The sequence below is a fragment of the Suillus paluster genome, assembly GCF_016628075.1.
Source record: "Suillus paluster strain FC165 chromosome Unknown EDB91scaffold_46, whole genome shotgun sequence".
Classification (NCBI taxonomy): Eukaryota; Fungi; Basidiomycota; class Agaricomycetes; order Boletales; family Suillaceae; genus Suillus; species Suillus paluster.
The window spans coordinates 40293-64159 of record NW_024537606.1 but is presented as its reverse complement, the minus strand read 5'-3'; the positions used below and the strand labels follow the sequence as shown (position 1 = coordinate 64159).

Here is a 23867-nt window from a genome sequence, read left to right as displayed (position 1 = left end):
GGAGTCTAAGTGAGTATATTTCGTCGCAGTACTATAGTCGGGGCGCGTCGTGAATCCAACAGGCCTAATAGGTATCCGCTGTGCATACGTCAAGACTCAATACAGGCTTGTCGCTATCACATTACAAGAGCAATATTCGTAGTCTGCACGGCAAAGTACCTTAAGGCTGCAGATAGGCTGGTTCCAAGCCCAGTTCACTTCACCATCTCTCGAGCACCAACGTGCGAACCCGTCCTATTGAACACCCGTCACTGAGCAGTAGATGTTTGTCCTCGAAAATATTATCTATAAAGCTGCGGGTCAATGGGAACACCTAATCCAACATGAATGCCAGCCCGAATCTTCTCCAGCTCAATCTGCTTCTCGATCATCACTTGCGGGCTTTCGGAGCGACGGATTTTGCAAATTATGATCTCTTAGATGAAACCGACAGCGAGTGATCCGGACAACTCCAACGAGCAAATCTTTATTTCAAAGGGCAAGCGTTGATCTCAGTAGGTAAAATCATTATGTCCACATTTGTCCGTCAAAGCCGGCGCCCTTCTATGATGCAGAACGCGGATGCGCTCCTCGGGGTCTGAAGTGAGTAAACTTACGACAGATGGCTTAGACTAGCCAATTTCCGCTAGAGCTAGCTTCGAAGTATATAATTCCGCACTCAATGTTCTGGACAACATTTCCCAACCTTCTTAGTACCATTTCAGACTCATCTGACAATGGCACCCGTCGCAGTCACCCCCACTACCATCACCGAATTCGTTACCACTCTCAAGAAATCTGTTGTCTCTCCACAACCCAATACTCTTCACGACGTCATCGCTCAAGCTGTCAACCAGTATCCCTTACACGAGCTTGGTTTCATAACCTCCTCGGCACATGACTCCTCCATACAGACGAAGACTTTCAGCGCGTTCAACCAAAATGTTCGCAACCTTGCACGTGCCATGCTCGAGTGGGGCGAGCCCACAGGCTCAGTCATCGTCGTGTACCTGACCGAGCACGAAGACAACATGTCTGCTGTCTGGGCGTGTCTACTGGCTGGCTATGTTCCATGTTTGCAGCCCACACTGAGTGCCCAACAGGCGCACAAGGAGGGCCATGTGGCCCATATGAAAAACTTGTTCGGGTCAGCTACTTGGCTCACCAACGAGTTTGGCGCTGAACAGATCAACTCCATTTCTGGTCTGGAGGTCCACCTTCTCTCCGAATTAAAATATTCCGCGGAGAGATTTACCGTGCCAGCTGACTGGGTCGCATATGAGGCTAAGGCGGACGACGAGGCCATCCTATTCCTGACCTCAGGGTCAACTGGATTCTCGAAGGCGGTTGTGCACACGCATCGTACTATCCTTGCTGCATGTCGTGCCAAGGGGCAAAGCTACGGCCTGACTTCTGGATCTCAAGTCTTGAACTGTAAGACACACGTCATTTAAGCAATTTTCTGAGATTAACGATGACGTTCAGGGGTCGGATTTGATCACGTCGCGGGATCCTTGGAAATGCACATCACACCTCTGCTATATGGTGCTTCGCAACTCCACGTGCATGCATCTGCTATTCTTTCTGATCCCCTTCGGCTGCTCCGTCTGATCGACGAAAAGGTACGCCAACATCGAATCAAAGCTTAACGTTTCTCTCATCATGCTATTTTTAGTCCACCGAACTGACCTTCGCGCCCAACTTCTTGCTCTCGAAGCTCACTCGTGATTTGGAGAAGCGCACGGACTTGTATGGGTGCTTCGACCTGTCCTCCATCAAGCGCATCAATAGTGGAGGTGAAGCTGTTGTTTCCAAGACCGCGAAAGCCTTTGCTACTACACTGAAGAAGCTCAGCAAGAACCCCTCTGCGGTGTCGTTCGTCATCTCCGCTGGATTCGGAATGACAGAAACTTGGTAAGGATATTATAACGCTATCAATATCTAAACTGACAGATCTTTACAGCGCCGGATGCATATATGACCCGGTCGATGTCCTAGCAACCGAGCCTGCTCGCGAGTTCCTTGATCTCGGACGTCCTATAAATGATTGTGAGATGCGCATCGTTGACCCTGCAGATGGTTCCACCCTCCTCCCTGACGGCGAGAGCGGCGAGCTTCAGGTTCGCGGACCTATGGTCTTCGTACGCTACTACAACAACGTTGAGGCTACGTCCTCTAGCTTTGTCAATGGTGGCTGGCACCGCACTGGTGATGTGGGCATCATCGAGAATGGCGTCATGCGTCTCAGCGGTCGTATCAAGGATACAGTCATCGTCCACGGTGTCTCATATGGTACCCCTGAGCTCGAAACTCACCTCCAAACCGTTGAAGGGGTCACACACTCGTTCCTCGCCGCGGTTCCCTACCGCGCTCCTGGCCAGGAGACCGAAGGGTTCATCATTTTCTACTCGCCAACTTTCGACCTCGCCGGAGTAGATGCCTCAACGAAGCTCTTTGCCACTCACCGCGCTCTGAGTGATATCTCTGTGAAGATGATCACCCTGCCTCCTCAAATAATCATTCCCATCCCTATCAACCAGATGGAGAAGACCACTCTCGGCAAACTATCTCGGGCGCGTCTCATTAACCTCTTCAAGCAAGGAGGGCTTGCGGAGCACATTGCCCGCGCTGAGGAGCTTATCAACGAGGCACGCGGCGCCTCCTTCGTCACCCCCTCTACCGAGACAGAGAAGGTGATTGCCAAGATATATGCAGCCATCTTCAACCTTCCGGAAAGCGAGGTCTCAGCGAGCGACAACTTCTTCGAACTCGGCGGGACTTCTATTGATGTTATCAGGTGAATATATCTTTCCACGTTGTAATACTACCTTCACTGACATATATCATCTTCAGGCTCAAGCGCGAAGGAGAGGCTCACTTTGACCTGCCCGAAATTCCAACCATCCAAATCCTCAAGCACCCTGTCGTCTCGAGCCTGGCCAACTACGTCAACGCGTTGCTCTCCAAGGACAGCCAGACTGAGGAGTACGACCCCATCGTTCCCCTTCAGTTGACCGGAAGCAAGACGCCGATCTTCTTCGTGCACCCCGGTGTCGGAGAGGTTCTCATTTTTGTCAACCTCGCCAAGTACTTCCAGAATGAGCGTCCGTTCTACGCTCTCCGTGCTCGTGGCTTCGAGCCCGGCCACCCCTTCTTCACATCCATGGACGAGATGGTTTCCTGCTATGCCGCCGCAGTCAAGAGGACGCAGGAGACGGGACCATACGCCATCGCCGGCTACAGTTACGGTGGTGTGGTCGCGTTTGAAGTCGCCAAGCGGCTCGAGGCCATGGGCGACGAAGTCAAGTTCGTTGGTCTAATCAACATTCCTCCTCATATCGCCGACCGCATGCACGAGATTGACTGGACGGGCGGCATGCTCAACTTGTCGTACTTCCTCGGTCTCGTGTCGAAGCATGACGCGAACAATCTGACTCCTGCTCTGAGACCGATGACGAGGAAGGAGCAGCTTGACGTGGTGTGGAAGCTGTCGCCTCCTGAACGTCTCGTCGAGCTCCAGCTGACGCCCGAGAAGCTTGACCACTGGGTGGACATCGCCGGGTCTCTGATTGATTGCGGAAAGGACTACAACCCATCGGGTTCAGTTTGTAAGTTCATTTTCTGGCTTCAGCGCCATTTACTCATATTTCATGTCTCGTCAGCCGTAGTCGATGTATTCTATGCTATTCCACTTCGCGGTAGCAAGGCAGACTGGCTCAACAACCAACTGAAACCATGGTCTGGCTTCAGCCGTGGCGAGCCATCGTATACTGATGTGCCTGGGCAACACTACACGCTCATGGACCTCGACCACGTCCCGCAGTTCCAGAAGATCTTCCGCAGTTGTCTCGAGGCTCGTGGACTATAACAGTCCGGAGGGAAATATTGGTCTTGGGGTCGACGACTAGCAGATATCTATTCAACTATACCCGGAGTGCACGTCTTTTACTTAATACTTAATTGTGTCGCGATGCATATACTTACATTAATATTGTTGTCTTATAACGAAAGTACATATTATAGTGTTTTTGCCAAGTTTTTGCTAAGGAATTTATCGGAGCAAGCTAATTGGCCGAGGGCCTTGATAACATGCCTAGCAAAAACATTCTATTTGGACAGCATTTCTTGCGTTTTTCACGATGTCGATATGGTGCTCGTGAGGTTGCCCCGTTTGGAGTGACATCATGATCACTTGCATGTATCATCACGCGTCGTGGCGTTTGTTTATTTCACAAGGCTTTGCCAAACAAAGGTGGATGTGACCCGGAGTCAGTTCTACTTAGCGATCGTCATGTTCACGGCGATCTCGCTAAAGTGCCAGGGTTGCAGAAACTAAGTGGAGCCTCATCTGATGACGAGCATAACTTACTTTGACAACATTGTAGTGTCTTGCACGGCAAGGGCTTCGTTGCAAGGTCACCGTAGTACAGTTGGTACTACGGTGCTCGAATACCTTTTTCGGCATGTCAAACATGCTCAACATATATTTGCTACCGCAACTTCAAAATTCCATCGTTTTCAATATAAAGTGGTAGAATATATATAGACTCAGTTTCATGTATATAATATTACCCGTCGAACAGTTAGACCAAAATATGAAGTCTGAAAATTTCATCATCAAAAATTGAACCATGCCTCCGAAAAGGGCCTTTTAGCGCCTGTGGAGGCCTGTAGGGCCCTCGGGTAAGCGCGCCGTAACATTTGTACCGCCCCATATCAGCCCACAAGTTACAAGTACGGTTAATGACTTACAAATTTAGCTAGCATGAGCGCCTCTGTTTGGTGTCGCTCCAATAACAAATAAAAGCGGTCAAGTGAATATTTCAAATTCTGGTCTATCGATATGAAGATAGCCGTACATTTACAAGCCTTCGAGTTTTCGGTGAACTGGCGCATAAGATAACAAAAATATATATCCATCATCAGTATACATTAGGTTAACGTTACGGGCGAGCGTTTCAGACTACTACTTATAGCATACCCCCAACATCCGCATTCAACCGAACATCCATAACCACAACGCGTCAACATTCAGTATTCATGTCTTAGCCGCTGTTATCCAAAGGCGACTTGCAGCCAAACGCCGTGGAAGCCGAGGTTTGGAACGCAGTCACGATCGTCTTGATGGCAGAGTATCCGCTCAGAATAGCGCAGGACAAGCATGCGAGCGCGAGAAGGAAGTTCCACACGTTGAAGTAAGCATTTTTGGTGAAGACTGAACGTGGAGGGATTAGCGCGGGAGAACGCAGCGCGGAAGTTTGTACGTACATGCACGTATCCAACGCGATGGCTGTTTCCAGGTATCAACACGGTGGGCGTGGGGGTTGTTGATGTCAAATTCTCTGTCGCCTTTTGTGGCGTCCACTTGCATGCAGTAACCCAAGATCATGAATGGTGGGAAGGTGTATGTAAATTCTCCAAAGGCGGCTCAGTCGCTATGACAGCAACTAGAAAAGTATGAATACTCACGGAAGATGCAGACGGCAGCAACCAGCGATGAGATGTTGCTGAACTGCGGGACAGCGGAACCAATAGCGAAGGCAACGGACCAATACGCTATGATGGCGATGGAGAAGTAGTATTTACCCCGAGTCGCAGTCAACTCGGGGAAACCAAACATCTCCACCAAGATGTTGTTGTAGATGACTTTGACACCGATGTTGCCGTACAATGCAGCAGCAATGAGACCAGCGGTCAAAGAAATGGCATTCGTCGCAGTCTGTAGAGCATATCCGGAAATCCCCTGGTTGGCCGGCTGAAACAAAGGTATCAGTGAGATTCCCAGTCGAAAGAAAAACGACTGACGTTAACGACATATTGGCCTTGATATGTGTACACGAAGAGGCCAAAGAACATGTATACGACGAAGATGAAGAGCTGGGAATACGCCATAGCCTTCCAGAAATCCATCGGGCGGCGCATTTCAGCCATGAATTCGACGAAAATCATTCTAAAATCATTCATGGTACGTGGATGTCTTCACGAGGTATCAGGACTTACGCTCCACCGTATGAGAATACAATCTGCATGATACCATTGAGCTGGGCTTGGAAAGGCTGTATGTAAATTGCATAGGTTTGCACAGGGCCATCGAACGGTATTGCAGTATAATTGGGAGCCGAGTTAGCCACAGAGGCCATCGTCAAAATCAAGGTGATGATGTTCATCCAGATAGCGAGATTGGCGATCGAGCCAAACTTCTGAAGAGTTCGAATTTGACCAAGGATCATTCCAGCGAGGGTCCAAACAACATTGCAGACGCTGAAGCATAGCTGTAGAGGACCAAGTTAGATCATGGAGTGTGGCAAATCGTGATAAGCGTACTTTGAACTTTGCCATTTGCGACAGACCTTGGCCATTACCAAGAATAATGAGACCGACGTTGAACACGAGCTGTAAACTTTGCAAGATGTTACAAACTATGGATCCACGTTATATTAATGAATTCTAATTCATGAGAGTATGTACGTACCATGCCGGAACCAACGACCGTATATGCGTTGCCCTAAATCACCGAAAGATCTGATAGGATACCGATCCGAGTCAAGTTTCAAGAACATCCACCACAGGAGGAATCCACTGTATGCTGCCATGATACCGAAGACAAAGAAACAGGCAACACCGGGACCATATCCGACTTGTTGGAACGCCCACGGAGTAGAGTATGGGCCCAGAATATCTTATGGAAGATGAGAACCCATCAATATCATCAAATCTATGAAACAGCGTACCGGTCGTAATAAGATAGAATACACTTCCCCAGGTGGCGGTCCTAAGAGCGCCAGAAGCTGCACGGTACTCGCCTGGGGTGACTAGAGAGCCGCCCCCCTCCTCTGTAGAAGCAGCTCCCCTCTTCTCATCAGGGTCCGGGGCTGATACAACGGAATGGTGATCAGATTCTTGGGAACGCTTGAATGTTCTCGAGATCCAATTGCCACCCTCAGCATCATTCTTGGCAGAGAGGGCCTCCCTGTCACGCTGAATCTTCGCGAAGTACATGTACGTCTCGATATTTGGCATGGTACCATCAGGAAGAAGCATGTTGCTGGGGATATAGGCATCATGCTCTTCCTTCTCTGAGAGGTGGACGCGAGGATCATGACCACCTTCGACAGCTGCAGGCTGGAATGCCATTGTGATGGGAGCAGGGAATACAAAGTTGGCGGCCTAATGCGGCTGGCTTTATCTGTTACAGGTACATGTACTCATCGGTGGCGCGAGCATGTGGAACATTGATATTGGGTAATGGAATCACGGTTATTCCGGGACGTATGAGCAGTTACTTTGATGGATGCTTAGAGTTGCATGGTCAGTTCCTGGAATACATGCCACTCATTGCTTACCGCGCGGAACTTTGCATATAGCCTGCTGTCAAGAAGTGCTAGTATAGCAGCGAGAATGATCATCCCTCGTGTGCAAAGTTTCCTACATGCGAATCGATTCTGAAAATGGATTTGGTGACATGGGCGCCACGGTCCACCGCAACCTGATAAAATGAAAGATAAGGAGAATTTCAGCAACGGGCTTTCCAAAGTCGGCGAGCTTTGTACTGACATTGTAAGCTACGTTGTACTTGCCCGCGCAAAAATGGAGACTGGTCATGCTCAGCAAGCTCATACAAGGTGACGAGAGCCCGTGAGGCCTTTGCTGGCCTTTGTGTATAACTTATGAGCGGTAATGACTTACACGTAATTAAAGGGTTCGGTGTCTGGAGTCCTGCCAGTGGGACACTAAAATAAACTCCTATCTTATCGCTTCCCTCCACCGAACGCCACCGAAACCACCACCAGCCGCCAAGTGATATTTTCGTCAATTTCAAGGTAGTTGCTTTGAATTGGACACGGGCGCCGCTGTCGAGTTTGGAGAGGGAGTGCCTTATACAACAATCAAAGCTGATGACAGGGACTGACAGCAAGTTCGATCCCACCAACTACTCGTCGCCGTGCATATTTGACAAGCCGGCTGGCGATGAGGCTACGACTGTTCCGAGGCCTTCAGCGCGTCGTAACGTCGTCGCGGCTATTGATCTGTGCTGCATATGCAGCGTACCACTGAGCAATCGTGCTCGAGGAGATGGAGGTGAGTTTTCACTTGGAGTGTGTGCAAGTAAAGGTCTGAAGGAAATTCAAGCAATGACTCGTCGATGACTCGAATTATATTGGTGTTCCTCCATTCTTCCTCTATATAAAGCCACAGCCTGTCACCTAGTGTGATCCTAATATGTGACTTCATTCTCTCGCAAAGGGGGACATGTCAGTATGAACGGAAGAACTTCAGAAGTAGGAACATGTCATATCTAAAAATATCACCACATATATACGTGCCGTTCTGCCAAGGTGTTGTTGGCAGCAACTGTGTATATTTAGGACAGTCATTTCCTCTTATATAGGAGCTGTGCTGCGATTCTGATGGCGTGAGGTTCGTCCTGGGAGTTATGAACGAAGCGTAGGAATGACCTCGTAAGTCCAAGGTACATTAAAGCGCGAAGAGATGTTCGCGAACTCACCGACCAACTATGCATATAATGATAGTTCAGGAGCACACTGACAATCTGACCTGTCGAACTGCATGAAACTACTTCGAGGAAAAGTAATAAGTAATCAGTCAACATGCACCTCCCTAACCGAAGGAGTAAGGGAGAAATGAGGGTTCTACATCAAGACGTTGGGAAACGAGGAATCGATGGCCAAGGTCAACATCAAGGCCCATCACTCGCGCAACATCGCAAAGGCCACAGCTGATACTCTGGCCAACGCACTTGGATCGAATACAACCATCGTCACTTGCTATTCGTTACTCGTCAGTTTCAATTCTACAATACATCCCTTGAAGATACTTTACACCCCATGATCCTTACGTATTACTCTGCTCTCGACCGCCTATCACGTCTTCTTAGGCCGCGAAGGAATCGTTTGTTTGTAGAAATGCGCCATGATACCCTCCGTGTGCGTCATAGTCAGATTGAATACTGGATGTGTCGCATTCTGCATAAAAGCTCAATCAGTCACTTCGCCCATGAAAAAAAGCACAGTAGATCACCATCCGGTTATTTTGCACTCCAAGTATGCGAGACGTGCCCTCTTCCTCTGTCCAAGAAAGCGAGTGCGCGAAACACGCTTGACGAAGTTGCTCATGCGTCGACTCTGATTCGAATGAGCAACTAGCTTTTGTGATTCAAGGTTAAGACATACCAGGCGGGGTCTTCCAACAGCGAAAGATAGCATCTTGCCGAGTAGATGAGAGGAAAATATTGTGCTGAGCAGTGGATAGTCCTGCTAGGCAATATAGTGTGTGGTATGAATCTGCGGGCCTGTGAATATCGTTAACAAATGATCATGTTGATGTTCCAAAAACCAATTACTTTGGAGGCTTATCGCGTAGACCTCCTGCTGGGTGCTGAGCCGCGCACAGGATATAGCGCTGCAATGCGGCACGGTCCCATACTGAATCTGCATATACGTCCATCTATCAGCATTTCTCACCATGCAACGTCTTGCAGGTAACAACTTACCATCAACATCATTCCAAGCTTCATCCTCTTGATGAGCGGTAGTAGGATTCGTGATCATCATCACGGCCATGGGCACCAACGATGCCTAGCGAAGACAACAATGCAAAGCAGCCCCCGACCCACCAGGAGTAGCATCCATCCACAAGCTTATTAGTGCGGCCTTTGAAACCACCAAGCTCGATCTCCGAGCCTTGCATCTGCACCAGCCATCGCAGCAACGTCTTGAAATTCAGAGATGGCTTCTGGACCGAAGGCTCTTGCAGAGAAAGATATGGTTGAAGCATGATCCATGACGCAAGAGGAGCAGAAAGTATACCCGCCGTGAGCTTCACCGAGAGGTGGACGCGGTGAATCAAGCAGTGTCGGAGGTCCTTCTGGTTCAGGGGAAAAATACGGCTGGGAAGCGGATGAGAAGCCTCCTTCGTAAGTCTGACACGACATAATGGAGGCAGGGACGCCCTCCAAAAGTTCCGGTGTTAATATGTTCAGCAAATGTGCCGCCACGAGGAGGCAATATGTCCCACTGTTCAAAATGTCACATCAGCCAACATCGATAGAAAAATGATTGGACCACGAACCGCACATCTACTTCTGCATGGTGTGCCACGAGGAACGCCCCATCTGATTGCTTGACCGATATGAAGAACTCATACATCTTCTCCCTGCTCAAGTATCAACAGCACCTCCATATGGCTCTTAATATGAAACTAACCGGTCGATCTGATCCCATCCACCTCCAGGGCCGGGCCTTCCAACGATCGCCAGCGCGCAAACCGCCGCGTAAGTTGGAAGCAAATGAGCAGCCTGGCCTGGCCCACCTCCGAATCCGCCATTTTGATGCTGCCATGCCATAATAGTGTCGATGGCCCTGCAAATTGGCGCATCTTAAGCCATCCTGATCTCATGGCATCACTGCGCCACCCACTTCTGTTTATTATTCGGATCCATCCCTACTCCCATGACGCTGAAGCTTTGAAGCGTCCAGTAGAGCAACCATGGTTGACTTGCGTCTTGGCCGATATAGCGGGATGGAAAACCTTGGATTAGATTTCGAACCAGGAACTGCAAATGTGCATCCTTCTGCAACGGGGAAGGCGAGTCTGGGTTAAGTGGGAGGTGCTTGAGGAGGATGGTTTCCGTGTCTATTTGGTGATCTGTTGTCTCAGTTTCGTACGAATCATGCGGTGACCTTCGTGGCTGCGACATCCTTGCTTCAGATGATGGTCAGAGGTAACAACGATTGCAGTGGCTGCTTTTACATGCAGTAAGTTTCAGTATTGATCAAAGACAATAACATCGAACAACTCAAATTTCAAACCTTACAGGCCTTACAAGTTACAGACCAACTGATCATCGATCATCGATCATGGTCGTAAAACGCGAAACATGTACATAAATCTATGTCTAGTACATATTCTTTTTAATTATACAACAATCAACATTTCTGCAGCACGCGTAACATCACAGCACCCTCTCTACCAGACCCAATCCTTCGATCTCTAAGAGGTGACGGATGGGGTCACAAATCTCCTTTGTGTATGGCGCATGAACTCCAGGAGTTTTAAAGACGCCATCCAGCACAAGTTGCGTCGCGATACCGCAAGGAACGCCGACAGTGAGTGCCATCGCGGAATGTCCAGACGGGCTGCCATATTGCTCGAGCGTCGAGGTGAGGGTTTGCTGCAAGGTTATTAGCGAATCTGTCTGAAGGACCTGTAACAGACGCATACCTCGCTGCCATCAGCCCACTCGACCACGAACTTGTGCTGAAGCATGACAAGGTCTCGCTCGCCCTGCTCGTACTTCATCAGCGTCTCGAGTTGTGCGCAGAGGGTATCAAGGAGGTTTCCTGCGCGGGGTTTCACGGTCTCTGATGAGAAGAGTCCAATCCAGCGGAGTCCGGAAACGATACGGGTAGCTTCGGCATCATTAGGGAATTTGCAGACCGACTTGACGTGCGCGACGAGGGTGCTGGATATGTCGATTCAGTTTCGTATTCTGCGCAGATTCAGACAATCAGCTGCTTGCCTTTCTGAAGCGTCATTAGCACCGATCGCCTTTTGCATGACCTGGGCCCAGGTCAAGCCCTCCTTCAACCAGTCCTTCTCAGATGCATCAAGCCAGCCCAACTCAACAAGCGCCTTGATGAACTCAGGGAAGCCCTGGTATCTGAGCGTGCCGCGGACCACAGTCTCTGCCTCTGGGATGTTATACCACTCCCTGAAGGGCACGGAGTCACGGTTCGGATAAGCCACGAACGCAAATGCCGGGGAGATGAAGTAGGGTTTGGCATAGCCCATCAACTCAGTGCCGGAAATATTGAGCTGCTTACTCTCAGACAGATAGGCTGCTGAATTGAGCAGAGCTAGGAGGACACCACGAGATGACCACGAGAATTTGTAGCCGAGGGGATTACCTGAGCACTCTGGTGCTGGGAGACCGCCACAGTAAGATAGGAATTGCTTGATCTAGGGAGACATGTAAGGCTGTTGTAGAGACCGAAAGTACCAGTAGCTCACCTTGCCACCCTTTTCATGCACCTCATCGATTGTCTTGATCGCATACAGATGGTCGATGCCAGGGTCAAGACCAATTTCGTTCATGACAACAATGCCTGCTCGTTTGGCTTCCTCATCAAGTTCACGCATTGCAGGGGAGACATAACTGGTTGTGACGACGTGAACCTTGGCCTTTATCGCAGCCTTGATAACAGTCGCGTGGTACGTGTAGGGGATCAGAGAGATGACAAGATCATGCGCAGCAACTTGAGCCTCGAGATCGCTGGTGCTGTTGACGTCAAGAGAAATGCCATTTGCATTAGGAAGACCCTCTGCCAATGCTTGTGCACTCTGGAGCGTGCGGCATGCTGTGTAAGGGATGAAGATTACTACAATGTACGGGTATGATTGACCTACCAATCGTTAGCGCATTGGAGGGGTCGCGTACAACGTACTCGGCACATGGACGTGCAACGAAGCCAGAGCCAAGGAGAAGTACTTTGCGCGTTTTCTTGCCTTCTGCTGCAGCTTTCACAGCCGTAGCCGCACGTCCGAATACGGGCGTGATGTCAATTCCGTCCTCCAGATACGATTGAACAAATTGTGGAAGAACGAACGCCGCTCGGTGGACGTTCTCATTATAGTAACGAGTGTTGGTCACCTTGCGAACGGGAGTAGTGAGGTCCCGGCCCTGCTCTTTGGAGCACACCATGAACCCGATCTGGCCAGATGGGTAAGTTGGGATCGTAGTAAAGGCGTATCGCGAGACGGCGAACAGCTCGCGTGTCGACTTAAGAAGGTTGGAGATCAGGGGAATGTGAAGCCACTGAGATTCTCCCTGTGTCGAGATGTGCCCCCCGGGAGCCAGCGCATCGTGAAGAAGCTTGAAGTAAGGCTTCTGGAAAAGAGCTTCTGCTGGCCCGACCGGGTCAGAGGAATCTGTGATTATCACGTCGTACGTGGCTTCGTTCTCGGCAAGGAACTTGAACCCGTCACCGACGAAGACCTTGACACGAGGAGAGTCGAGTAGTGCAGACATGTGCGGGAGGTAGATCTTTGAGACTCTGATCACAGCCTGTACCTTCGTCAGAGAGGACCTTGCATCTATTCATATACAAACCTCATCGATGTCGCAGAGGACCACTTCCTCAACCGTATCATGCTTGAGCACCTCTCGAACGACGCCTCCATCGCCACCCCCAATCACAAGCACCTTCTTTGGGTTTGGGTGGCTGGCGAGAGGCAGATGAGCAATCATCTCTTGGTATCTACATTACATCGTATGAGTCAAGCGATCGGAGCAAGGGCCGACATATGAATGACATACGAAAATTCGTCTCGCTCGGTGCACTGGATGACACCATCGAGAACCAATACATTTCCGTATGTCTCAGATTCGAAGACGAGAACGTCCTGATAGAGAGATTTTTCGATGTGCAAGATCTTATTAACCTTGAGGGTCATGGCCTGACCAGGCCACTGAGAAGAGATTTCACGGAACCAACCATCTAGCAAGTCCAATCATTCAAAGATCAATTGACTGTCGTATTATACTTACCTTGGATTGAAGGATGCGAGAAGGGTGGCATTTTTTACTAACGAGCTCGAGGGCAATCAAGCTTAAGCTGATCTTCAACTTTTGATAATTTTCTGAATCTGATTATCGGATCAGTCGCCGAGATGCCGGCCCGTCGTCCACCCGATCGACAAAGTTCACTACCGTACAGCCACTGTGTTTGAGCTCAACCAAAATATCATACTCCCATCTTTGATCCAGCCTAGGTAAGCTGCATTTGGTGTGAATGGCTACAGTACTCCTGCAGAGTTTTTGAAGAAGGCGCTCGAGGATCTAGGTGCTTGCTGGGGCTATCTGCTGTTTCCTTGAGTAACAACGAAATCATAGTGGGACAACCCAGGCTTCACGCTTTCTGCCACAGCCGAACCTGCGGCCTTTCCTGCCCTCACACTAGGTCATTGCAACGAATTGCAGTCGTCCCGGGCAAAATGTATGTAGAGGGCAACGGGGCCCTAGACAGAATCCTGGCATCTTTCTACTCAAGGCCATCGTCCTATATCATAGTATGTGTTCTCTTTTGGGGGGACGGCGGAGCCGATGCTGATTTATATCTCCACTTCAACCTCGAGTTGTTCATGATAGTAGTACTTAGTTTTTAGTTTGATGCTTAGGTTCGGGTTCTTGAGCGAGTAAGTTAGCATTAGTCCATCGAGCAGCTGCTGAATGTGATACTATTATTTTACAGTTGTCCTTCGGACGGGCAGCAGTACTGTGTGGTGAAGGACAGTCAATCGACGAGACATCATATTTCAAATTCCGGGGCTCATACTTGCGCACCCGAGTAATTATGTCCGCACTGCCACAGAAGGTCACCGGTCGTGGATAACCGAGATGGCGACCAGGTTCTGTGTACCTGGAGCAAAACCAAGCCGGGGTAAAATGGTACGGGAGGCAGCGCATGACCACCGAAATCGAAGCTTACAGGACACTCGAACTAACTGTGCAAGCTCAAGTCCTGCAAGTCGCTAGCACCGGAGATCACTCCCAGTCTTCCATGCGGCGGTAGGTTGGTCCCTCTCTGGCTCCGGAGTAGGTCGACGGCCCGGGTGCTGCCGGCGTCGGCACACTGTTCCTCCCATGCATCCGTCAATATAAATTTTATTGATTTCGGTGTTGCTCGCGAATGTACTAGACATACGCTAGATCTAAATACCGAGAGTGTACTTACCAGGTTTACCCTTAGGCTGTCCTGAACTCGATGACAGTGACACTGACAGAGTATTAATAAGCCTTCTTTTAGGTCCATAATGGGCGGAGTAGGAAACGAAATGACAATCGCGGACTGCAAGAATGGATTTGGGCACGGATGAAGATCTAGTACATGACCCAACGATGAAATCGAGAATACCTGGTAATTCAGGGTGACTGAACTAACGTACTGCACAAAGGCGTTACTACTAATTACGACGTAGAAATTTCAGGTATCCTGGACAATCGTCGATGAGAGGGAGCGCCGTCCCTGCAACGTGCCCTAATAGGTCCTAATACTGCACTCCAACCTGTCAAAGAGACCTTTATCCTCATATGCCAGTTCTTCGGGTGCGTTTTCCCTTTCTTTCCAGCCGCTTCAAAATGCCGGAGTATTATACTGTGGCTCGATATCTTTCTTTCTTACTCTCGTCTCGCCATGAGCTACAGACACTCCATGGAGGATACTTGTAGAGTATTTATTTCGCGTGCGCGACGCTATCATCAACCAGCACTCACCCAACATGCATTCCAGCATTCCCCGTCACCTGCCTTCACGCCAGTAGACCTCGGGACACCAATGTCCATACCATCGTTATCTTTGTCAGAGTCACCAAGAAGTGCCTCAGATTCCACTTCATCACCGAACGCGCATCCCGACGTCATTCAACTGCCCATTCCTGGACTTGCAGACCTTGCCCCAAAGGCGAATCGGACGTCACATGCCCGACGGCAGCCTTCCGGACACATCCCCCGTCCACGCAATGCGTTCATTCTCTTCCGCTGCGACTTTGTCCAGCAAAAGAAAATTCCTGGTAATGTAGAAAGTGATCATCGAAACCTATCGCGCATCGCAGGCAAAATATGGAGGGGGATGAAGAAAGAGCAACAGAAACCGTGGATTGACCTTGCCTTGAAAGAGAAAGAGCGTCACGCGAAGATGTACCCTGGGTACAAATACATGCCCGTGCAGCATGCTTCGAAGCCTGCTTTGAAGGCAAGGAAGGTCAAGAGTGATCGCATTGCTAAAGAAGCGAGAGAGCTGGAATCTCGCAGGGCGGAATTATCGTCCGTCTTGGTACAGCGCGGACACGACATGAACGGTAGCTCCAAGCAACGTGTGCAGGCTGCTGCTCGTCCCACTCCTTATCCCGTTCCCTCGCGCCCACGCCGCTCGTCTTCTTGCCCCCCTGTCGGTGCAGAACCAGTGATTCCGTCCACAGATCTTGACTCTTGGGCTCCGTTCTTGGTTACTCATGATGATATGGCTCGCCGCCCGAGCCGTACAACCATGTACCACTCCGTCACCTCTGCGCCAATTGCTTCACCGCTTCCAGCGTGCGACCTTCCCAATTTTCAGCCTGGTGGAGATGCTTGGTTTGGTACTCCAATGCCATATGCATGGCCTCTCCCAGACCAAGAGGACGACCCTATGTTCGATGCACAGGCTTTCGACCCTGCGTCACAACTCCACTCCCCTTTCGGGCAACATGTTAGTAACTTCATGGGTTTTAGAACCGCTTATTAATGCTTCAGTAGAACACCGATCTTTATCCTCAGCATTCCGAGTTCACATATTCTGCGTTTGATAGCCTTCCTCTTATGTCCCCCATGAATGTGGATAGGGCAGGGGCACTCGGGCAGGACTTTACGAATCCCTTCGATCTCGACTGTTTCCCGTTTAATGCGGATAGCTTTGCGCTAGCGTCTTCTGACATGACAATGCTCTCTCCTCAGGAATGTGCTGTGCAGAGCAACCTGAGCGCTATGGATGGTATGAAATAGAGCAGCGGGGCGTCCTTTCTACCCGGTGGGAATTTAATGGGCTTGGTCAATTCAAGGCGGAGAGGTATGCCACCCCCTGCAATGCTTGTTTATATACTAATCACGAGACCGTGATCAAGGGAATAAGGGTCTCTCTCGCTTATCCAACGGTACAATAGACTCAGAGTGTCACATACTTCAGTTACGATCTTCATGCCTATTCTTCGTCTTAGATCATATGGTAGCCATGCATTGGTAATTCATAGAGAAACAGCGTACCAAAGTACGGAAATATTTAATATCTCTTTTTCGTGGAACTTCGTAGTACTAGTAGTAGTTAGTCTCTCGTTACACAAAGCATCACCCTCAATAAGATTCGCTCTAATGATTGTGTTAGAACCCAACAACTTAAAGATCGTACTTACTTCTTGGTAGTATTACATAAGGGCCGTTCCATAAATTAAAGCATCCTGATACGTCCGGGCAACCGTGACGCTAGAGGGAAGATCTACGAAGATTGGCTACTCTCGCGTATCTTGACCCAGTCCTCGATTCTAAGCACTTTGTGCCCAAACCGTCCATCCCGCTCTCCTTCACGATTCTCATTTTATGAACATCTCGAAAGCACTTGTTTCCCGTTTCTGGGCTCCGCGTCGGTTAGCCTAAACCACTGTACCTAGGTTTTCGCGGCGCAGGTATATTCAAACTAGCATACATCCTTCGTATTGGTCAGTCAAATATATCCGAAAATCAAATTAAATTTCGGTCTTGCGTACTTTAGTCTGACCATACTCCAATTACCATCAGCGCCGACCAAAAGGTCAACCTTTATTTCTGTCTCCACGCTCCCTTTGCGCCAGCGAACGATGACTCCATCAGATAACTCTTTGGCGTCTTGGGATTTTACCCAGCAGGTCACTGGATGACTCATACATATGCGCCCATGGAGCCTGGGTGCCACTGGGCCAGTGATGAAGGGATTCCGCTAATCCAAGCCCTTGAAGAACATGCATTCCATTCGGCCCCAGCACCACAACACCGGTTTCGGTAGATCCTGTACGAGGGCGACTCTTAAGTACTACGATATTTGCATTCAAGTAAGACAAGAACAGGGCTGCTGTGGCCCGAATCCTGCGTAAGTGACCTTGCACCAATGATATGCAGATGTACATTTAGCCCACTGATGCCTGCTTCGGCAATGATAATATCGAGTTGACGCGACATTAAATCCTATGGTCGTCGAGAGACACTGGCGCTAAGTGTACATAGTATGAAGCTTCTCGAGTGTTCTCTCATGGATTTACATCAGTTGTAGATGAACATTAGAACATCATGCCGCATGACTTATCTTGTAAGCTTCGATTATTGATTATCGTTCCATTGACTCTCATAACTTAGTATACCACAAGCTATCAGCTCCAAGTTACTTCCGCTGATCTGCTTCAAGAACGGATCTACTAGCCAGTCATATGCCATGAAGCTACCCCTGTACCCGGGGTATTGATATATCACTGCCTACACATCTGTGATAGTCTGGGGTGTGTCTGGGTGTCGCGAGTGTCTGAGCATCTGCTTCATAGAAGGACATCCAGATGCATAGCGTTTAAACCTTCCCAGTGATCCAGGCCAATAGGAAAGCTATGAGCACCGTTGGACATGAGTAAAGCTAGGTGCTCGTTCAATCGCCGCACCTGCAGTATCAACCCGTGATATAACTATCGAGAGTCCTTAAGTGATTTCTGTCAGCTGAAGAAGCTCGGATTGTCACACTATTGTCGCTCGCCCCCTCACTGTCGGGACTCGGCATCAGCTTAATGTGTTAGTAGCTCGCTCTGTACGGACATTTCATATCGCAATGACTCTGTCTTGCTCCTCGACTAGCCACTCTGCCTGTAATCCTGCATCAGGACCGCCTTAGTTTGGCACAGCCACGCGCAGAAGTCTCTTCCACTCTTGAGTCTCTCCTTCGCTTCAAGCCCAACTTGCATATCAGGGATACTTACCAGCAATTTTCAGCCTCTGAAGGTGCATTTAAAAGGGAATCCAGAGCGCTACGCGGAGTGCCCTGGCCAGGTCTAAATTTGCTTTCGACTGACGATTTCCAGAACTGAAAATGTTGAAAACCTCGACGCTGTTACATTCCATCAGGCTCGCTGAACTGCTTCCGGCGGTCCGGTCATGCATTTCACCTGCTTATACGATTTCCACAAAGCCATTCCCACAAAATACGCACCGCTGTACAGCCTCCAGCAAATTACTCACAATCCAACTCTGTGCAGCAACAGGTAATAGGCTCTCATCTGACGCTGCAAACGGAAGCAAGGCCTTCCGACTGCATCCGATGCATGTGCGTACCTTCGACGTCGAGAGTATGAAGGAGGTGATCGTACAGCGAGCTGATATGGTATGATGATGAGATGCACTTTGTCAGCTTCGCGAAAGAGGGGAGGCGTACCCCAGGTATGACCACTTGGACAAGTTGCGCGAGTGATGTCGTGGAGTGGGACTTCGGCGTGGCAGGCGGGACAGTGTTCGTGCAACGCGGCGATTGCTGGATCGATGGGGAAGGATGTAGTGAGAGTGTCTTTTAAGGCTTGAGCTTCGTCTGCTAGATCTTGTGGCGAACCGGGAAGTAATGACTGTACCACTTCACGGAGGACGAATGGGATATCAGGCGCTGTGACGAGGGCTCAGCAAGATACGAGAAAGGATATGAACCGTCAGCGCACCAGTGACGACGGGAATGATGGCTCTCAAGTGACGAACGAGGATCCGCAGCACACAGTGCGAGATTGCGGCTAGGAGGCCCTGTGCAACTTGACCACACTGTGCTTGCATCTCTGGGTCCTTGCAAAGTTTCTGTGATGAACCGGGTTTGGTAAGTATACCGAGGTAGACGTTCCTGATTCGCGCACCCAACACAGGTCAGCTACGGAGAGCCTCATTCGCAGTGATAGGAGGTTGGGCCAGCCAAACAAATGAACGGTGAGACTTTTCCGAAGCTGGAATCGCAAGTCGTCGTTCGATCCTTGCGTCCAGGATGGCAAGACTATGGTTGTCGTTTGGTCTGGTGGAACTTGAGATAAAATTTCCAGTACCCGAGGACACAGCGCCGCGAAGCGCGTATTGCTGCGCAGATGAAGCATCGCAGCGCGCAAATGGTGAATGGGGGCACTCCCTGAAGCTTGACAATCTAAATGTCAAACAAGTAGTGAAAGCTGTTGAGTGCGCGACTCACCGCAAGAGATGTCAGTGAACGCCTCTGAAACGGTATGCAAGACAGTCTCGTCGTCGAGCTGCCATAATGGTGCAGTGAGCAGCATGCATTCGTGCTGAGCTTCATGCTTGTAGCTGAAATCAGCAGGTCGAAGGGCCCTAGAAAAACAAACACATCAATGAGGGATTGTGAATGATATCATTGAGGACACTGGCTCGTATATCCAAACGAGGGTCGACTGCGAGTCGTACGACACCATGCCACTAATCCTGTTGACATCCATGTGTGAAATGCGCGCAGGATTAACCTTGGCGAACAACGCTCGTGACGCACGAGATAGCTCTGCGGAGGTGACGATGTCGTCTGGGAGCGGAAGACTCCATGTAGGTTCCACGGACATATTATGGATAACGTGGAAGGAACCGTCGAAAAGTGAGAGGATGAGTGCGTCGCGGTGAAGGACGTAGGACACTCCGGAGACAGGGCTGATGGCGGAGGATCCGACGGATAGCTTTTGGGTTTGGAGCGGGAGTATGCGGGTGCCGTACCAGGTGGGTTCTGAACTGGGCCAGGACCACAGGTGCACAATGCCGGGTTTTGTATATACGATGATAGGCTGGGAAAACCGGCCAGAAGTCAGGTAAGGTCGGAGAAAGAGGGAGAAAGAGTACGTTTCTTCTTGGTGGTTGAACCCACGTCAGTGCGGTCACGCTTCGTTTATCAGCCTCGCATATTGGACCTTGAACATCGAATATAACACTGGTCGTATACTCGGGCACAAAACCAACGTTCGAGCTAGACTGCAGAGTTTGGATGACTTTGACCAGTCCAACTTTGCCTTGGTCAGTGGAGAAGGCCAGTAGAGATTCGCCTGCGCCATCATGAACTTCGATCCTCTTCATGCGATAGGTACGAGAATCCTTACATTGGCCAACACCATGAATAACCCAAGGTGACCAGCTCAGATGCGTGATCCAGTGGTCACTCAAAGGTTCTGTATGGATGTACGAGACGGAACCTCCTGAGTCGCTGTTTCTGTTGAACCTGCAGCCAATTAGATGTCTTGCCCCAAAAAGACCTACAAAAACGCGCCTGAGAAACATAATAGAACCCGCCCTGTTTCCCAGGGCAAGCATCGAGGAATCGAGAATCGGGGTGGGTGCGATCCCATAGTCCGGCTGTTTCGACCAGGCAAGACCTTGTCCAAGATGTCAGAGAATGTTATTGCGCATTACAGAGCCACAGACTAGTCACTTGCGCCCGAAGGGTGCTACGAACGATATCTAATGAGGCTGGGTTGAGTAGCAGACCTGTAACGTCTTGAATCTCCACAAAAATCAAGACTCGGATGATGCAATGTCTATTACAGCTCTCACATTAGTCCATTCTCCCTTCAAGTGATTTTTAGCTGCTGCCCAAAGTGACACTTCTGCGTTTGAGTTAAGAACAGCTATGACACATCTTGAATGTACATCTCAGCTGCATGCCAGACGGACGGGTGAGAGATACAAACCTTCCCCTCGGCGTGAGATTACTGGGGGAGCATGCAATATCGCAAAGAGAAACATCGAGGGATCCGAGAGTAATAGCGCCCCAATCTTACCATCATACAAAGCCTCAATACCAATGCCAAGGAACGACAACGTTATGCTTACCTTGACATATACTCGGCCACATATGTGTCTGTCCACGCGCCGGCTCGATCATCGTCCTGAACCACCCGAGCGGTTGCTCCCCTTGCTCATCTCCTCGGGGTGCCTTGATGTCGGGTGGTGTGCTAAAGTTAATTCCTGGGTCTGGGGTCTGGATGCAAATATGAGGAACGTCGTTCGACGAAGTGTGACAAAGATTCTTACCATGACATGGACAGCTGCCTTGGTGGTGATGCAGGCCTGCCCATCGTCTGACCACTGCAGACATTTCTCCGAGGGGTGTAAAATAACAGTAGGCACTGTCAGGGACGTGTAGATCGCCATGGTTAACACGGGTATGTACTGGATGGTCGTCAGACTCGTCAACGATGTGATTTAAACTCGCGAACTTATGTCAAGGATGACTGAACAAAATATCATTTAGAACTCCTCAAGAGAACTCCTCCCAAAACTCTCCAACTTGAAGGCAGGTATTTGTTTGTGTCTGTTTTGTGCGGCATCAAAACTCTCTTCTGTCGTCTTCAGTGGGCCAAGGACCTCACTGTCAATCCAGATTGTCTATTTCGCGCTAGTCGCGAATCTGCTGAACGCAGAGTACATTCGGGCTCATGCAAAGTTTGCTCTGCCGGTCGTGAGCACCGAGCACTGAGTACTGACCCTTTCCGAGTCGGAAGTACAATCGTCGACGATGACGAAAAGGTCCCCTCAGGAACTTTTGGACTGACCCTCTCCTCTGAGACTGCACATTCATTGAAGACATTAACTTCATATTAAGTAGCTGATCATTTTTTCCCAATTTTTAAAAATTTCTTCCTTCACTTTTCATTCGCTTGCCTGACACTGCTATGGAGACGGAATCTGGATTTGAGAAGTCAATTCTCATCAGATTCTTATTAGTCGTCAGGACTCGCTATAATTCTTACAGTCTACTCCGGCAAATTACTGACGTAGATTTTGCAGCTAAGATCGATCATTGTCCTTCGTCTCACTTCGCACTGGAATTGTAGATTCACCTTTATCATGGCGGTATGATCACACGTCCTGCTTGATATTATCGTTGCTGATTATTACTTGGTAGATTGTCGCTGAGCCACTATAGTCTACAGAAAACCCACACAAAAATAATTGGGATCAGGTGTTGAAAATCGCTTCGTCTACTTATGTATCAGGAACCAAGCTTGCGCCATCTGACGTCGTAAACCTCAATATTTAATCAACACACTGAGGGAAAAAGAGATTATGAACTGGTGGGAACCTTCGATTCTATCCAAATTATCACCGTATATTGACCACATTTCCGCGAACTGATAGTATGATGCGAAGCCGCATTTCCTCATGTCATTTTCACCATGCTTATTCTGAGCTTAGCGCACATAGCGTTTCGATTTCTTTGCTCAGGTGACACCTCGCAATCAAGCTTTCGTGTTTAGTAGAAACGGTCACAGTCAAGGAATGTGGTCGCGAATCAGGCCTGGTCTGACGAGCCTGCAGATCTCAGATCCAGAATGACAGTGGCTGTGCTGAAAACACAATCCACCTCACCTGCAAAACCGCTGAAATGAACGCTTACGACTTCAGTAGCGCACTCATGCGATTGGTGGAGATGCTGAACACGTGACCAAAAATATGTGCTTACAAACGCAAACCTGAACTAAATCAACAGCGAACTGCTCAAAAGCACTTTGAGAGGAACTTCGGTTTCTGGCCAGCCCAAGGTTCGCAGGACGAGAGAGGTGAATATTTTGGTACAATTCCTGGACTGTCCTGCTGACTTGTGCGCGTCTTGTGACTGGCGGTATGGCGACGGACTTTTTTGGCGTGTCAATTACGATGGTAAATTTCGCCGATGGATAGCACCTCTCGATGGCGACTTGAAGCCTGATACTCCGCATATAAGGAAAATGGTAGAGAAAGCCCATTGAGCTGCCTTAGTACTCAATAGCTCGGCGATTTATGTCTTGTATGACAACCGACGCCACGTTGTACGCGATTATTCCCACCATCCACTCGTTAAGATTATAGTATCTTATTGTTCCGCATTTGTTCTCAGCTCTGATTTTGAAGTTCAATATTCAATACTCGGTGCGACCCCCCCACCATCACACCTACAATACTAAATAACCTACGGTGCAGCGCCAAAGTATTAGGAGGTAAGTATGTAGCGGGCTTTGCCAGCGACCGCTGGCCCTACCAAGCTTGTACATTCATGCGATGAATCAGATAATTAACCATATCAGTCCTTGCTTGTTCGATGACACTTAAAACACTTCATCGTAGATATTATTTTTCCATCCACTTGTTGAAGCTCTCTGGTTTTATCATCGATCATCCCATAGTCCCCACCTATGGGCCTCAAAGATGAAGCAGAAGTAATGCAGCGTTCACGAGAACGATTCAACTAACCTTGGTCTTATAAGAGGGTTCCAGGTAGCCCATTTTAATGATGTCTGGCGAATGAGATCGATGAACTTGTGGGAGGCCT

General features: G+C 49.3%; 7 protein-coding genes across 7 annotated transcripts; 2 read left to right on the top strand and 5 right to left on the bottom strand.

Annotated features, from left to right (window-relative positions):
- Positions 1-341: 341 nt before the first annotated feature.
- On the top strand, positions 342-4018 carry EDB91DRAFT_1337773 (atromentin synthetase). The gene is made up of 6 exons (XM_041325597.1): positions 342-1413; positions 1465-1601; positions 1655-1893; positions 1943-2776; positions 2833-3587; positions 3642-4018. The coding sequence occupies exons 1-6, from the start codon at positions 717-719 to the stop codon at positions 3845-3847; spliced, it is 2868 nt and encodes a 955-aa protein (XP_041174915.1). The 5' UTR covers positions 342-716; the 3' UTR covers positions 3848-4018.
- A 970-nt stretch (positions 4019-4988) lies between these two features.
- EDB91DRAFT_574365 (transmembrane amino acid transporter protein-domain-containing protein) lies at positions 4989-7551 on the bottom strand. Its single transcript, XM_041327750.1, has 9 exons — positions 7534-7551; positions 6711-7465; positions 6452-6658; positions 6304-6398; positions 5980-6251; positions 5785-5929; positions 5449-5734; positions 5248-5394; positions 4989-5194 (listed from the first exon to the last, which is right to left on the bottom strand). The coding sequence occupies exons 2-9, from the start codon at positions 7111-7113 to the stop codon at positions 5025-5027; spliced, it is 1725 nt and encodes a 574-aa protein (XP_041174914.1). The 5' UTR covers positions 7114-7465; positions 7534-7551; the 3' UTR covers positions 4989-5024.
- A 1332-nt stretch (positions 7552-8883) lies between these two features.
- On the bottom strand, positions 8884-10857 carry EDB91DRAFT_1145734 (terpenoid cyclases/protein prenyltransferase alpha-alpha toroid). Its single transcript, XM_041319200.1, has 10 exons — positions 10817-10857; positions 10416-10755; positions 10203-10358; positions 10069-10152; positions 9785-10013; positions 9555-9744; positions 9491-9517; positions 9341-9428; positions 9171-9289; positions 8884-9122 (listed from the first exon to the last, which is right to left on the bottom strand). Exons 2-10 carry the CDS (start codon positions 10694-10696, stop codon positions 8980-8982), a joined length of 1317 nt encoding a protein of 438 aa, XP_041174913.1. The 5' UTR covers positions 10697-10755; positions 10817-10857; the 3' UTR covers positions 8884-8979.
- Positions 10858-13619, bottom strand: EDB91DRAFT_1145731 (Saccharopine dehydrogenase-domain-containing protein). Its single transcript, XM_041319199.1, has 8 exons — positions 13547-13619; positions 13316-13496; positions 13109-13256; positions 12406-13063; positions 12010-12356; positions 11519-11958; positions 11221-11461; positions 10858-11170 (listed from the first exon to the last, which is right to left on the bottom strand). The coding sequence occupies exons 1-8, from the start codon at positions 13575-13577 to the stop codon at positions 10952-10954; spliced, it is 2265 nt and encodes a 754-aa protein (XP_041174912.1). The 5' UTR covers positions 13578-13619; the 3' UTR covers positions 10858-10951.
- Positions 13620-14848: 1229 nt separating this feature from the next.
- Positions 14849-16897, top strand: EDB91DRAFT_1145726 (uncharacterized protein; the record flags this gene model as incomplete). The annotated part of the gene is made up of 3 exons (XM_041319198.1): positions 14849-16244; positions 16292-16601; positions 16657-16897. Coding segments are annotated over exons 1-2 (1294 nt in total), but the record flags the coding sequence as incomplete, so codon positions are not given.
- An 84-nt stretch (positions 16898-16981) lies between these two features.
- On the bottom strand, positions 16982-17997 carry EDB91DRAFT_1145723 (uncharacterized protein). The gene is made up of 3 exons (XM_041319197.1): positions 17926-17997; positions 17324-17867; positions 16982-17244 (listed from the first exon to the last, which is right to left on the bottom strand). The coding sequence occupies exon 2, from the start codon at positions 17686-17688 to the stop codon at positions 17392-17394; it is 297 nt and encodes a 98-aa protein (XP_041174910.1). The 5' UTR covers positions 17689-17867; positions 17926-17997; the 3' UTR covers positions 16982-17244; positions 17324-17391.
- Positions 17998-18709: 712 nt separating this feature from the next.
- Positions 18710-21709, bottom strand: EDB91DRAFT_1296047 (putative zinc-finger of transcription factor IIIC complex-domain-containing protein; the record flags this gene model as incomplete). Its single annotated transcript, XM_041324918.1, has 13 exons — positions 18710-18912; positions 18972-19193; positions 19246-19375; positions 19432-19709; positions 19755-19891; positions 19943-20349; positions 20405-20777; positions 20826-20931; positions 21012-21016; positions 21078-21194; positions 21247-21331; positions 21389-21536; positions 21590-21709. The coding sequence occupies 13 exons, from the start codon at positions 21707-21709 to the stop codon at positions 18710-18712; spliced, it is 2331 nt and encodes a 776-aa protein (XP_041174909.1).
- Positions 21710-23867: the final 2158 nt, after the last annotated feature.

Coding starts and splice junctions, on each gene's coding strand:
- EDB91DRAFT_574365 (XM_041327750.1), bottom strand. CDS start 7,113: ATGGCATTCCAGCCTGCAGCTGTCGAAGGTGGTCATGATCCTCGCGTC. Junction 6,659..6,710: donor ATTCTATCTTATTACGACCG/GTACGCTGTTTC, acceptor ATCTTCCATAAG/ATATTCTGGGCCCATACTCT. Junction 5,195..5,247: donor ATCGCGTTGGATACGTGCAT/GTACGTACAAAC, acceptor CTCCACGTTCAG/TCTTCACCAAAAATGCTTAC.
- EDB91DRAFT_1145734 (XM_041319200.1), bottom strand. CDS start 10,696: ATGTCGCAGCCACGAAGGTCACCGCATGATTCGTACGAAACTGAGACA. Junction 10,359..10,415: donor GATCCGAATAATAAACAGAA/GTGGGTGGCGCA, acceptor GCCAATTTGCAG/GGCCATCGACACTATTATGG. Junction 9,745..9,784: donor ATACTTTCTGCTCCTCTTGC/GTCATGGATCAT, acceptor TCTCTGCAAGAG/CCTTCGGTCCAGAAGCCATC.
- EDB91DRAFT_1145723 (XM_041319197.1), bottom strand. CDS start 17,688: ATGTACATCTGCATATCATTGGTGCAAGGTCACTTACGCAGGATTCGG.
- EDB91DRAFT_1337773 (XM_041325597.1), top strand. CDS start 717: ATGGCACCCGTCGCAGTCACCCCCACTACCATCACCGAATTCGTTACC. Junction 1,602..1,654: donor TCCGTCTGATCGACGAAAAG/GTACGCCAACAT, acceptor TGCTATTTTTAG/TCCACCGAACTGACCTTCGC. Junction 1,894..1,942: donor TTCGGAATGACAGAAACTTG/GTAAGGATATTA, acceptor AGATCTTTACAG/CGCCGGATGCATATATGACC.
- EDB91DRAFT_1145731 (XM_041319199.1), bottom strand. CDS start 13,577: ATGCCACCCTTCTCGCATCCTTCAATCCAAG. Junction 13,257..13,315: donor ACCGAGCGAGACGAATTTTC/GTATGTCATTCA, acceptor GATGTAATGTAG/ATACCAAGAGATGATTGCTC. Junction 11,171..11,220: donor AGTGGGCTGATGGCAGCGAG/GTATGCGTCTGT, acceptor ATAACCTTGCAG/CAAACCCTCACCTCGACGCT.